The 15,000-nt window shown below is 39.9% G+C and overlaps 1 protein-coding gene across 1 annotated transcript in view; it reads left to right on the top strand.

Annotated features, from left to right (window-relative positions):
* LOC115226812 (intraflagellar transport protein 172 homolog) overlaps positions 1-15,000 on the top strand; it is a 46,651-nt gene that overhangs the window by 23,632 nt on the left and 8,019 nt on the right. The window contains exons 10-14 of the mRNA XM_036515260.1: positions 4,970-5,131; positions 7,217-7,270; positions 11,799-11,902; positions 13,178-13,269; positions 14,904-14,972. Coding sequence (XP_036371153.1) covers positions 4,970-5,131; positions 7,217-7,270; positions 11,799-11,902; positions 13,178-13,269; positions 14,904-14,972 — 481 coding nt within the window. The remainder of the gene's footprint in view (positions 1-4,969; positions 5,132-7,216; positions 7,271-11,798; positions 11,903-13,177; positions 13,270-14,903; positions 14,973-15,000) is intronic.

Raw genomic sequence — 15,000 nt, 5'->3', positions numbered from 1 at the left:
GCTGTTGGTCTAGGTCAGTTCCAGATCTCATGATCAAATGTTCCATCCATGCCCATCCCAACTTACATTCAAAGTGTATCTAGGAGTACAAAATTCAATGTACCCTTTGCAGCTGTTGGTCTAGGTCAGTTCCAGATCTCATGATCAAATGTTCCATCCATGCCCATCCCAACTTACATTCAAAGTGTATCTAGGAGTACAAAAATCAATGTACCCTTTGCCGCTGTTGGTCTAGGTCTGTTCCAGATCTCATGATCAAATGTTCCATCCATGCCCATCCCAACTTACATTCAAAGTGTATCTAGGAGTACAAAATTCAATGTACCCTTTGCAGCTGTTGGTGTAGGTCAGTTCCAGATCTCATGATCAAATGTTCCATCCATGCCCATCCCAACTTACATTCAAAGTGTATCTAGGAGTACAAAATTCAATGTACCCTTTGCAGCTGTTGGTGTAGGTCAGTTCCAGATCTCATGATCAAATGTTCCATCCATGCCCATCCCAACTTACATTCAAAGTCTATCTTGGAGTACAAAATTCAATGTATTCTTTGCTGTTGTTGGTCTAGGTCAGTTCCAGATCTCATGATCGAATGTTCCATCCATGCCCATCCCAACTTACATTCAAAGTCTATCTTGGAGTACAAAATTCAATGTATTCTTTGCTGTTGTTGGTCTAGGTCAGTTCCAGATCTCATGATCGAATGTTCCATCCATGCCCATCCCAACTTACATCAAGTGTATCAGGAGTTACAAAATTCAATGTACCCTTTGCCGCTGTTGGTCTAGGTCCTGTTCCAGATCTCATGATCAAATGTTCTCATCCATGCCCATCCCAACTTACATTCAAAGTCTATCTTGGAGTACAAAATTCAATGTATTCTTTGCTGTTGTTGGTCTAGGTCAGTTCCAGATCTCATGATCGAATGTTCCATCCATGCCCATCCCAACTTCGATTCAAAGTGTATCTAGGACTACAAAAATCAATATACTGTATCTTGCTGTTGTCGATGTTTAGCCCTGGGTCAGCTTTCTCCTAGAGGACACATGATCAAAGATGTTTCATCCGTGACTGTACCATCCTTTTTTGTTTGTTCTGTCTTGATTTCTGACAGTTGATTTATGTGTGAAAGCTTGCCAGTCGTCGGTACCCAGAAAGATTTGCAGGCCTGATCGGTGCTGGAAGAGGAATACATTCTGACAATTTGATTTATGTACATAGGAAAATGTTGAGGCTTTAATTTATTAAGACACACACACACACACACATGCCTATGCGTACACACACACACACCACACACACACACACATGCCCATGCGTACACACACACACACACACACACACACACATGCCTATGCGTACACACAACACACACACACACACACACACACATGCCTATGCGTACACACACCACACATGCCTATGCGTACACACACACACACACACACCAACACACATGCCTTGCGTACACACACACACACACACACACACACACAACATGCCCATGCGTCCACACACACACACCACACACACACAACATGCCTATGCGTACACCACACACAACACACACACACACATGCCCATGCGTACACACACACAACCACACACACCCACACATGCCTATGCGTACACACACACACACCACACAAATGCCCATTGCCATGCACACACACACCACACACCACACACATGCCTATGCGTACCACACACCACACACACACATCCATGCGTACCACACACACACACACACACACACACACACATGCCTATGCGTACACCACCACACACACACACATGCCCATGCTACACACACACACACACACACACACACCACATGCCTATGCGTACACACACACACACACACACATGCCCATGCGTACACACCACACACACACACACACACACATGCCTATGCGTACACACACACACACAAACATGCCTATGCGTACACACACACACACACACACATGCCTATGCGTACACACACACACACACACATGCCTATGCGTACACACACACACACACACACACACACATGCCTATGCGTACACACACACACACACACACACATGCCTATGCGTACACACACACACACACACACACACACACACACATGCCTATGCGTACACACACACACACACACACACACACACACATGCCTATGCGTACACACACACACACACACACACACACACACGCACATACATGCATGCACACATGTACTTGTATGCGCATGTGCACACACACACACACACACACACATTTGTGTATATGTGTGTGTGTGTGTGTGAACATATATATTGGTGTGTGTATGTGTGTATATATATGTATATATATATATATATTGGTGTGTGTGTGTATATATTGATGTGTATATATATATATATATATTGGTGTGTGTGTGTATATATTGATGTGTATATATATATATATATATTGGTGTGTGTGTGTATATATTGATGTGTATATATATATATATATATTGGTGTGTGTGTGTATATATTGATGTGTATATATATATATATATATATTGGTGTGTGTGTGTATATATTGATGTGTGTATATATATATATTTGTGTGTGTGTGTGTGTATATATATTGGTGTGTGTGTGTGTATCATTCTGTCTGTCTATCTGTCTCTCACTGTGTGTGTGTATATATATGTATATATATATATATATTGGTGTGTGTGTGTATATATTGATGTGTATATATAATATATATATATATTGGTGTGTGTGTGTATATATTGATGTGTATATATATATATATATTGGTGTGTGTGTGTATATATTGATGTGTGTATATATATATATTTGTGTGTGTGTGTGTGTATATATATTGGTGTGTGTGTGTGTATCATTCTGTCTGTCTGTCTATCTGTCTCTCACTGTGTGTGTGTATATATAAATGTGTGTGTGTGTGTGCGTGTCTGTATATATATATAATTAAAAAAAAGAAAAACGAAGAATGTAAAAATAAGACAACAAACATAACAAGCAAAGTATATATATATATACATACATACACAAACACACATACACACATATGCATATGTATATCCACATCATAACATCCTTTCATGGGTGTATATATGTATGTGTATGAGTGTATGTATGTGTTGTGTGTGTGTGTGTCTATGAGTATGTGTGTGGGTGTGTGCCTATGTGTATGTATGCGTGTCTGTATGTGTATGTATGTGTGGCTGTGTATACCTATGTATTTGAATGAATGACTACGTACCCCACCCCATCACCACAGATACACATGCAGAATATGTCTCAGTGCATTGCTCTGTCTCTCGCTTTCTCTCTTCTCTGTCTCTTTCTTCCTTTCTCTCTCTTTCTATCTATCTGTCTGTCTGTCTGTCTGTGCTGTTGTGGATTCTTCATGTATTTTATGTGTGTGTGAGTATATATATATATATGTATCCGAACGTGGCCGTTGCCAGCACCGCCCCGACTGGCCTCCGTGCTGGTGGCACGTAAAAAGCACCATCCGATCATGGCCGTTTGCCAGCCTCGTCTGGTACCTGTGCTGGTGGCATGTAAAAAGCACCCACTACACTCACGGAGTGGTTGGCGTTAGGAAGGGCATCCAGCCGTAGAAACACTGCCAGATCAGACTGGACCTGGCGCAGCCTTCTGGCTTCACAAACCCAAGTTGAACCATCCAACCCATGCCAGCATGGAACAACAGACGTTAAATGATGATGATATATATATATATATGCATGTTTATGTATATCATCATCGTTTAACATCCGCTTTCCATGCTGAGGTCTGGAGAGCCAGCGGCTGCACCAGGCTCCAATCTGATCAAGCAATGTTTCTATAGCTGGATGCCAACCACTCTGAGAGTGTAGTGGGTGCTTTTTATGTGCCACCAGCACAGGTGCCATTGTGGGGGTACTGGCATCAGTCACGTTTAGTTGGTGCTTTTTATGTGCCACCAGCAGATAAAGGAAAATAAAAATAAGAAATAAGTGGAAATTTCACCGGCGAGTGTGTTACATTATGAGGCACAAAAAGAAAATGACTCTCCCCAGACACAAGAGTATATAAATAAAAGCATGTTAAAAACCATCTTGTATGGAATATTTAAATTTGTGAACTTAGTAAATATTTCTTTCAGCAATTTATTTTAGTTGTTTGCAAATAGCGAATTAGAACTTGAAATGAAAACATTAAAATCGCGAGTGAGAGGTTTTGCTATTGAAAATGGAAAATTTCGCTGTTGCTGCGTCAACACCGGAAGCTGACATTGAGAAAACTTTTTAAAGAAGTGAATCACATTTTGAAAGCAATATTATTTATTTTCGATGCAAAAAGATAAAACTAAAGACCCTATTATGTATCCGAGGTCAAATTATTCATGCATCTCAAGTATGGAAGCAATTTGTACAGCTGTTTTCACATGGAAAGCGTATACACACAAACACACACACTCACACACAATCTCACACACACACACGCTCACACACAATCTCACACACACATAGAGGTCTATTTTATATAAGAAGATAAGGACATTTATATATCTCTCTATATATAAAGCTAAAGTTGTCTGTGTATGGCAGGTTTGGTAGCCTTCAACTAACACTATCTCTTCTGAGACCCAGAGGCACAAGTTGATCAAAATTGAGAGTATGATAGAAGAAGGCTTGCTCTTCCTTCCGTAGAAGATAAAATTCAAATCGGACCATGTTAACACCAAACATTATTTACATTAAAAAGGTGCTTTTTTTCTATGAAAATCCCTATTTTTTACGATTATTTGACTGCTGTGTCGCCATTTTTCGGTGTATTTCAACCAGAAAAATGTTCACTTAAAGAGAATAACAAGCTACATAATGCAAAATTTTTACTTTTCAAAAATTCCAATTCTAAAGGGTCGAAACAAACCCGAGCAACGCCAGGCATTACTGATAGTATATATATATGTATATAATGTTCACATTTCCTTGCAGGTGATAGTGACCTGTCTGAGCAGTGGTCAAAAGACTGTGTTGAAATCGCAGTATGGCTACGAGATTGACAACGTACGTATCATGGGCAGCGACAGATATGCTGTGGCTAATTCCACCCAGACAATCATCCTGGCTGACCTCTTGACCAACAAATTCACCGAGGTAAGTTACCCGCCAGGTCATTTCTTGTTGTTTCATTCCAGTTCAGGCCTCACCAATAAGACATATAATTTAGGCTGTTCCAACCTTGACCATCTGTCTTTGTTATGGTCAACATTTTATTTATTGTTATTTTTGTTCTCTCGTTTTCAGAATGTGGGCTTTGACTTGATAGAAATTTGGCTGCTGTTTCTAGCAAGTCTAGACACCACCTGGAGGTTTCCTTCACTGGCTCATACATACATCCATTGAAATTTCTTACATGGTAGCTGGACTTGGTAGAAATAGCAGCCAATTCTCCCTCAGATCACACCCTACTGTCTTATGTATGTATGGGCCAATAAGGGAGACCTCTACATGGAAGCTAGACCTGCACGAAATAGCAGCCAAATCTCCTTGAAATCACACCCTTCTGTCTTATGTATGTATGAGCCAATAAGGGAGACCTCTACATGGAAGCTAGACCTGCACGAAATAGCAGCCAAATCTCCTTGAAATCACACCCTTCTGTCTTATGTATGTATGAGCCAATAAGGGAGACCTCTACATGGAAGCTAGACCTGCTCGAAATAGCAGCCAAATCTCCTTGAAATCACACCCTTCTGTCTTACGTATGTATGAGCCAATAAGGGAGACCTCTACATGGAAGCTAGACCTGCACGAAATAGCAGCCAAATCTCCTTCAAATCACACCCTTCTGTCTTATGTATGTATGAGCTAATGAGGGGAGACATCTTCTTGGTAGCTAGACCTGCACGAAATAGCAGCCAAATCTCCTTCAAATCACACCCTTCTGTCTTATGTATGTATGAGCTAATGAGGGGAGGCATCTTCTTGGTAGCTAGACCTGCTAGAAATAGCAGCCAAATGTCTCTCCAATCATACCCGGCTGTCTTATGAGGGAGACATCTAATTGGTTACTGGGCTTAGTAGAAATAGCAGCCAAATCTCCCTCAAATCACATCCCACTGTCTTATGTGTGTATATGTGAATGGAGACATCTTCTTGGTAGCCAAACTTGGCAGAAATAGCAACCAAATCTCCCTCAAATTACACCTTGCAGTCTCATGTATATATGTGTGGGTGTGTGTGTGTGTATGGGCCAATGAGGAAGACCTCTATATGGTAGCTAAATCTATTAGAAATAGCAGTCAAATCTCCCTCAAATCACACCCTGCTGTCTTAAGTATGTATGAGTCAACGAGGGGGACATCTTGGTCGCTAGACCTGGTAGAAATAGCAGCGAAATCACCTTACTGTCTTATGTATGTATGAGCCAATGAGGGAGATGTCTACTTGGTATCAGAACCTGGTAGATATAACAGCCAAATCTCCCTCAAATCGTATGTCTGGCACTGTGTGGAAATGTCATCTACTATAGCCTTGTGCTGACCAAGGCTTTGTGAGTGGATTTGGTAGACATAAACTGAAAGAAGCTTGTCATATATATACATTTGATTTGATTTAACCCTTTAGCATTCAAACCGGCTATATCTGGCCAAAATATTTAACCTGTTTTATATGGAAACTGACCAGATCTCGCCTCTCACTTCAGCCCTACCATGTCATTCTAAAGCTAAAAAAAATCATATCACTGAAATCTCTAAACTACAAGATAGTGCAGATTAATTCAAACCATTTTAAATAAACAAACATTACATTTGACAGAGTAATCATCATCATCATCATCGTTTGATGTCACTTTTCCATGCTGGCATGGGTTGGACGGTTTGACTGAGGGCTGGAGAGCCATCAGTTGCACCAGGCTCCATTCTGATCTGGCAATGTTTCTACATCTGGATGCCCTTCTTAATGCCAACCACTCTGAGAGTGCAGTGGGTGCTTTTTATGTGCCACTGGTACAGGAGACACTCAGGCAGGCCTGGCATCGTTTATATATATATATATATATTTGTATATACATAAATGTATGTGTATTTTTCAATGTGTACAAATAATAAGAAAAAATAAATAAATAGTTACCAGGGTAGTAAAAATTCACCTAAGTGCCAAGGATACCACAGCCCCTGAACATTAAAGGGTTAAAAGAATTTCTATTCAACTTTGTTTTTATACTTTTATCCACAGATACCTTGGCAATCTACTGGTGAAAATGAAAAGTTCTACTTTGATAACGAGAACGTAAGTATCCCACCATGGGCCAGTTTTTGTCGACTCTCATTCTTGTATTTTCGGCTGATTTCATTGCTGTTGTTCCTGTCAACGTATCTATTCATCGTCAGCTTGGGATCTATTTATCTGGTCAACATGTACTTGCTGACTCAACATATACGTGCAGGTGGCACGTAAAAAGCACCCACTACACTCACGGAGTGGTTGGCGTTAGGAAGGGCATCCAGCCGTAGAAACACTGCCAGATCAGCCTGGAGCCTGATGCAGCCTCCTGGCTTCACAGATCCCCGGTCGAACCGTCCAACCTGTGCTAGCATGGAAAAAAATATGCCATCGATATATATAAAGCACCCACTACACTCTCGGAGTGGTTGGCGTTAGGAAGGGCATCCAGCCGTAGAAACACTGCCAGATCAGCCTGGAGCCTGATGCAGCCTCCTGGCTTCACAGATCCCCGGTCGAACCGTCCAACCTGTGCTAGCATGGAAAAAAATATGCATATATATATAAAGCACCCACTACACTCTCGGAGTGGTTGGCGTTAGGAAGGGCATCCAGCCGTAGAAACACTGCCAGATCAGCCTGGAGCCTGATGCAGCCTCCTGGCTTCACAGATCCCCGGTCGAACCGTCCAACCTGTGCTAGCATGGAAAAAAATATGCATATATATATATAAAGCACCCACTACACTCTCGGAGTGGTTGGCGTTAGGAAGGGCATCCAGCCGTAGAAACACTGCCAGATCAGACTGGAGCCTGGTGCAGCCTCCTGGCTTCACAGATCCCCGGTCGCGAACCGTCCAACCTGTGCTAGCATGGAAAAAAATATGCATATATATATATATAAAGCACCCACTACACTCTCGGAGTGGTTGGCGTTAGGAAGGGCATCCAGCCGTAGAAACACTGCCAGATCAGACTGGGCCTGGTGCAGCCTTCTGGCTTCCCAGACCCCAGTAGAACCATCCAACCTGTGCTAGCATGGAAAAAATATGCATATATATATATAAAGCACCCACTACACTCTCGGAGAGTGGTTGGCGTTAGGAAGGGCAATCAGCCGTAGAAAAAAACTGCCAGATCAGACTGGAGCCTGTGCAGCCTTCTGGCTTCCCAGACCCCAGTAGAACCATCCAACCTGTGCTAGCATGGAAAAAAATATGCATATATATATAAAGCACCCACTACACTCCGGAGTGGTTGGCGTTAGGAAGGGCATCAGCAGTAGAAACACTGCCAGATCAGACTGGAGCCTGGTGCAGCCTCCTGGCTTCACAGATCCACGGTCGTCGAACGTCCAACCTGTGCTAGCATGGAAAAAAATATGCATATATAATATAAAGCACCCACTACACTTCGGAGTGGTTGGCGTAGGAAGGGCATCCAGATGTAGAAACACTGCCAGATCAGACTGGAGCCTGGTGCAGCCTTCTGGCTTCCCAGATCCCCGGTCGAACCGTCCAACCCATGCTAGCATGGAAAACGGACGCTAAACGATGATGATGATGATGTGTATATATAATTATATCACATGTTACATCATCATCATCATTTAACGTCTGCTTTCCATGCTGGCATGGGTTGGACGGTTTGACTGGGGTCTGGCAAGCTGCACCAGGCTCAGTCTGATCTGGCAGCGTTTCTACAGCTGGATGCCCTTCCTTACGCCAACCATTCTGAGAGTGTAATGGGGTAATGGGTGCTTTTTTATGTGCCACCAGCACGGCGTGGGTGGTGGTGGTGGGGGGCAATCAGGTGGCACCGGCAAGCAAATATGAAATAACACTTACTGACCAAAGAAAAAGAAAAAGAAAAAAAAATTTTTAATTTTGCTACACAGGCGCAGGAGTGGCTGTGTGGTAAGTAGCTTGTTTACCAACCACATGGTTCCGGGTTCAGTCCCACTGCGTGGCACCTTGGGCAAGTGTCTTCTACTATAGCCTTGGACCGACCACAGCCTTGTGAGTGGATTTGGTAGACGGAAACTGAAAGAAGCCCGTCGTAGTATATATATATATAATATATATATATATATATATATATATATAGGTGCAGGAGTGGCTGTGTGGTAAGTAGCTTGTTTACCAACCACATGGTTCTGGGTTCAGTCCCCTGCGTGGCAACTTTGGCAAGTGTCTTCTACTATAGCCTCAGGCCGACCAATGCCTTGTGATTCAATTGGTAGACGGAAACTGAAAGAAGCCCATCGTATATATATATATATATAAATTAATAATATTTATTTATTTTATATTTATTTTATATACTATTATATATATATATATATATATATATATATATATATATATATATATATATGCGTGTCTGTGTTGTGTGTCTGTGTTTTGTCCCCATAGCATCTCTTGATAACCGATGCTGGTGTGTTATGTCCCCATTACTTAGCGGTTTCGGCAAAAGAGGCTGATAGAATAAGTACTGGGCTTACAAAAGAATAAGTCCTGGGGTCGAGTTGCTCGACTAAAAGGCGGTGCTCCAGCATGGCCGCAGTGAAATGACTGAAACAAGTAAAAGAGTAAAGGAGAGTGTAATTGTTCACATTATATCAAAATCTCAAAGCTATAGGATAACGCTTGATTAATTCAAAACATCGTTAATAAATAAGCATTACGTTTGACTCCGAGAGTGTAGCGGGTGCGTTTGCATGACACCAGCACGAGGGCCTGTCAGGCGGTTCTGGCAATGACCATGCTCAAAGAGTGTTTTTTTATGTGCTACCTGCACGGGAGCCAATCCGTGGCCCTAGGCAACAATCATGCTCAGATTTGCTTTTAACGTTCCACTAGCACGAGTGCCAATCAGGCAGTACTGTCCTTGGCCTTGTGAGCAATTTTGATCGTGTGGTAAGTAGCTTGTTTACCAACCACATGGTCCCGGGTTCAGTCCCACAGTGTGGCACCTTGGGCAAGTGTCTTCTACTATAGCCTCGGGCCGACCAAAGCCTTGTGAGTGGATTTGGTAGATGGAAACTGTAAGAAGCCCGTATATATATATATATATATATATATGTATATATATGTGTGTGTGTGTTTGTGTATCTATGTTTGTCCCCCCCAACTCTCTTGACAACCGATGCTGGTGTGTTTACATCCCCATAACTTAGCAGTTTGGCAAAAGAGGCCGATAAAATAAGTACTAGGCTTTAGTGCTGGGGTCGATTTACTCCACTAAAGGTGGTACTCCAGCATGGCTGCAGTCAAATGACTGAAACAAGTAAGAGAATATATAAACATTTAAACACATTTTTTATCTAAGTTATATATATATATATATATATATATTATATATATATACCTACCTATATTTATCTATATATATATATATATATATATATACCTACCTATAATTATATATATATATATAATATATCTATAATATATATATATCTTATATTATATATATATATTTATATATGCTATATATTATATATATATATATATTATATATATATTTATAATATATATATTATGTATATATATTATATATATTATATTATATTACTCTTTTACTTGTTTCAATCATTTGACTGTGGCCATGCTGGAGCACTGCCTTTAATCGAGCAACTCGACCCCGGGACTTATTCTTTTGTAAGCCCAGTACTTATTCTATCGGTTTCTTTTGCCGAACCGCTAAGTAACGGGGACATAAACACACCAGCATCGGTTGTCAAGCAATGCTAGAGGGACAAACACAGACACACAAACATATACACACACATACATATATACATACATATATACATATATACAACGGGCTTCTTTCAGTTTCCGTCTACCAAATCCACTCACAAGGCTTTGGTCGGCCTGAGGATATAGTAGAAGACACTTGCCCAAGATGCCACTCAGTGGGACTGAACCCGGAACCATGTGGCTGGTAAGCAAGCTACTTACCACACAGCCACTCCTGCACCTGTATTATATATATATATATTTTATAATATATATATTATGTATATATATATTATACTAATATATATTATATATATATATTATATACATATATATCATATGTATGTATATATATTAATATATATATATTCCACACACGAATATATATATATATATGATATATATATTTAATGTATAATATATATTATATATATATTATAATACTATAATATTCGTATATAAATATATTATATATGTATGTATATATATATATTCGTATATATATATATATATATGTATATATATGTATGTATATATATTATGGTTATATATATTATGTATATATATGTATGTATATATATGTATGTATATATATGTATGTATATATATGTATGTATATATATATATTATATATATATATGTATGTATATATATTTGTATAATAATATATATGTATTATATATATATATGTATGTATATATATATTCGTATATAAATATATATATATATATATGTATGTATATATATATATTCGTATATAAATATATATATATATATATGTATGTATATATATATATTCGTATATATATATAATATATAACGAATGTTCCCATGTGTCTTTCTGCTCCCTAGGTCTGTATGATATTCAACAGAGGGGAGTTAACTCTTGTCGAGTATGGTAATAACGAAATAATTGGTTGTGTCCGAACAGAATACATCAACCCTCACCTCATCAGGTAATCAATTAGTTAATTATTTAATTACCCAATTAATCAATTAGTTAATTTTTTTCCCCCAATTAGTCAAGTATTCAGTTTGCTAGTTATTTTAAGCTAAACCCTTCCCTAATAATATTACCAATTGCATGTGGGGGGGGGGGTTAAGGTTTTTTTTTTAGGTTTTTTTTTTGTCTTTTGCATGTCGTAAAATGTTTTTGTTTTTTTTTTAATTATTCAAAGTGGTGGCCACTGTTGCCTCGGTTAATTAGCAATTAGGGAAAGGAGGATGTGGTTCGTTTTATCAACTTCGCCTCGTTTTTTTTTTTTTTTTTTTTTACCCCAGTAGTGTTACTGGTATTACAATCTTATTATTCAGTGCTCCTCTCTCTCTCTCTCTCTCTCTCTCTCTCTCTCTCTTTCTCTCTCTCTCTCTCTCACTCGCTGCCAGCTCCCTCCTCCTCCTCTTGCTACTACTACTACTGCCACCACCACTACTAGTACTGTCGTTATTACTACTAATGCTATTTCTGCTGCTATTACGACTACTACTACTACTACTAATCTTACTACTACTGCTGCTGCTAATCTTACTACTACTACTACTACTGCTACTAATCTTACTACTACTACTAATCTTACTACTACTACTACTACTACTGCTGCTGCTGCTGCTACTAATCTTCTACTAATCTTCTACTACTACAACTACTACTACTGCTGCTACTACTACTAATTTTACTACTACTACTACAACTACTACTGCTGCTGCTACTACTATTACTAATCTTAGTACTACTACTACTACTAATCTTACTACAACTACTGCTGCTGCTACTACTACTAATCTTATTACTACTACAACTACTTCTACTAACACTACTACTACTACTACTACTACTACTACTACTACAACTACTACTGCTGCTGCTACTACTATTAATCTTACTACTACTACTACTACTACTACTACTACTACTACTACTACTACTACTACTAATTACTACTACTACTACTACTCCCATGACCACCACCAACAGCTCTATTTCTGTTGATACAAACACAGTGTTTTTAGGGAGTATAAGCAAGGGATAATGGTTGATTAAATGGGACCCCAGTACACATCTGGTACTTAATTATCCTTTTTAATCGACGTCTCCACCCCCCATCCCATGCCCTTTATTAATCAATATTCATTTACATCACCTCATCTCATCTCTTCTTTTTCATCTGCTTACTCCCTACCACTGACCATTCCTTGACCCCTGCATGGCCACCACCTCTGTCGGACTCCAGCGTCCGCCTGAACGAGCGGCAAACCAAAAGATGCCATATCGGTGATAACAAGAAGCTCGCCTACCTGCTGGACATGAAGACTGTTGTTATAGGTGAGTCTGGTTTGGACACCTGTATGGTTGTTGTTCTTGTTTTGTTCCTTCTCGAGCCATGCCTGGCTCATAAGGGCCGGTTTCCTGGTTTCTTGGCGTATAGGTTCCCCACCTGGACGGGATGCCGTCTGTTGCAGGTGAGCTGCAAGATGCAGGAGGAAAGAGTGAGAGAAAGTTGTGGCGAAAGAGTCAGCAGAAGTTCGTTATTACCTTCTGCCAGATCCGCGTGGAGCTTAGGTGTTTCGCTCATAAACACACACATTGCCCGGTCTGAGATTCAAACCCGTGATCCCTCGACCGCGAGTCCGCTGCTCTAACCACTAGGCCATGTGCCTCCACTCACTGATAACACCCTTGTACATGGCTTTGATGGATAATTTCCAAAAATCCCTGGCCTGGCAATGTTACCCAGGATCTTTACCCATTTGGGATAAGCTTATATGACACGGTCGAACTAGACTTGCCGACTGTCCAAGATGCGAGCAGGATAGGGAAACTGTCCTGCACGCTATTGTTCAGTGTCCGGGAGTGTCTGAAGTGTGGGCTTATGCAGAACATCTGCTGTCAGGTTCGGGAAGAGTACAGCTGTCGTCTGAGTCAATCGTAAAAATTGACCCACCGGATTTCCTCACGAAAGAAGGTAAGCAATGTTTTCTCGCAGTAGTAGCAATGGCGAAAGAGGTGGTATGGAAGTCGTGAATGAAAGGTTTGGCGACAGGCAACCTCATCTCCGGTCTCGGGTTGGTGAGATATTTTATCTTCCTCCTTAAAAGGAAGGTGAGGCTGGAGAGAAGATGCCTGTAAAAAAAAATGTTCAAAGAAAGATGGTTGCATGTTGCGAGGGTGCTGGGAATGAAAGATTCCTCGTGAACATGTCATAAGTCTGCATACAAAAGTTTCAGTAGGAGAAAGGGGCTCGTGGGGTCGGAGTGTAACCCATCTCTCTGCTTCATTTCATGTTTGTATTTTGTCCTTGTTGTATCTCATTCGATTTCATATTTTGTAAAATTTTAAAAGTCATATAATCATTGTGTGTCTGACCCCAATCAGGCTGTATTGTCCCCCTCTATGTTTGGGCCCTTGTGGCTAATAAAGAAATTGGATGTTTTTGGTAAAACACAGAATACCATCTTGAAATATAACATATTAATCTTTATATATAAAAGTGAAGTTGTGTGTCTGTCTCCTACGATTTAGATTCCTAACTATTCCCACATTTTGCGGTGCAGTTTAACCAAAACCGGGTATCTTATAGTCGTGATTCATATCGAGCCCTTCTGGTATTAGCGCGCGTCTACGATGAATCTACGATTTAAAAAAAATTTACCATCATTTTTTCCATTTTAATGCATTTTTTTCGCTATTATTTAAGGGAAGTAACTCTCTAAAAATGTCTATGATGAGTCAACGATTTAAAAAAAAATTTACCATAATTTTTTTTCCATTTTTTTGCTACTTTTTGGCTATAACTCTCTAAAAATGCTTATATAGTTATTTCCCTTACAAACCCGAGCAACACCAGGCGATACTGCTAGTAGTAAATAAAATAAGGTAAGGGAAGATAACTCAAACAGAATTTGAATGATTATGTCAAGGACTTGACGGCTGATTCTGTGTCATTTTTATTTTTACAGTGGATTTGGTCACAGAGAATGTCATAGCAGAAGTGGAACATGATTCCAAAGTGGATTGGTTAGAGGTGAGTAGCTGTGGGAATGAGTGGGAGGTTTG

The sequence above is a fragment of the Octopus sinensis genome, linkage group LG30, assembly GCF_006345805.1.
Source record: "Octopus sinensis linkage group LG30, ASM634580v1, whole genome shotgun sequence".
Lineage (NCBI taxonomy): Eukaryota > Metazoa > Mollusca > Cephalopoda > Octopoda > Octopodidae > Octopus > Octopus sinensis.
Note: the sequence above shows the minus strand (reverse complement) of the source record. Positions and strands in the feature narration are given on the sequence as shown.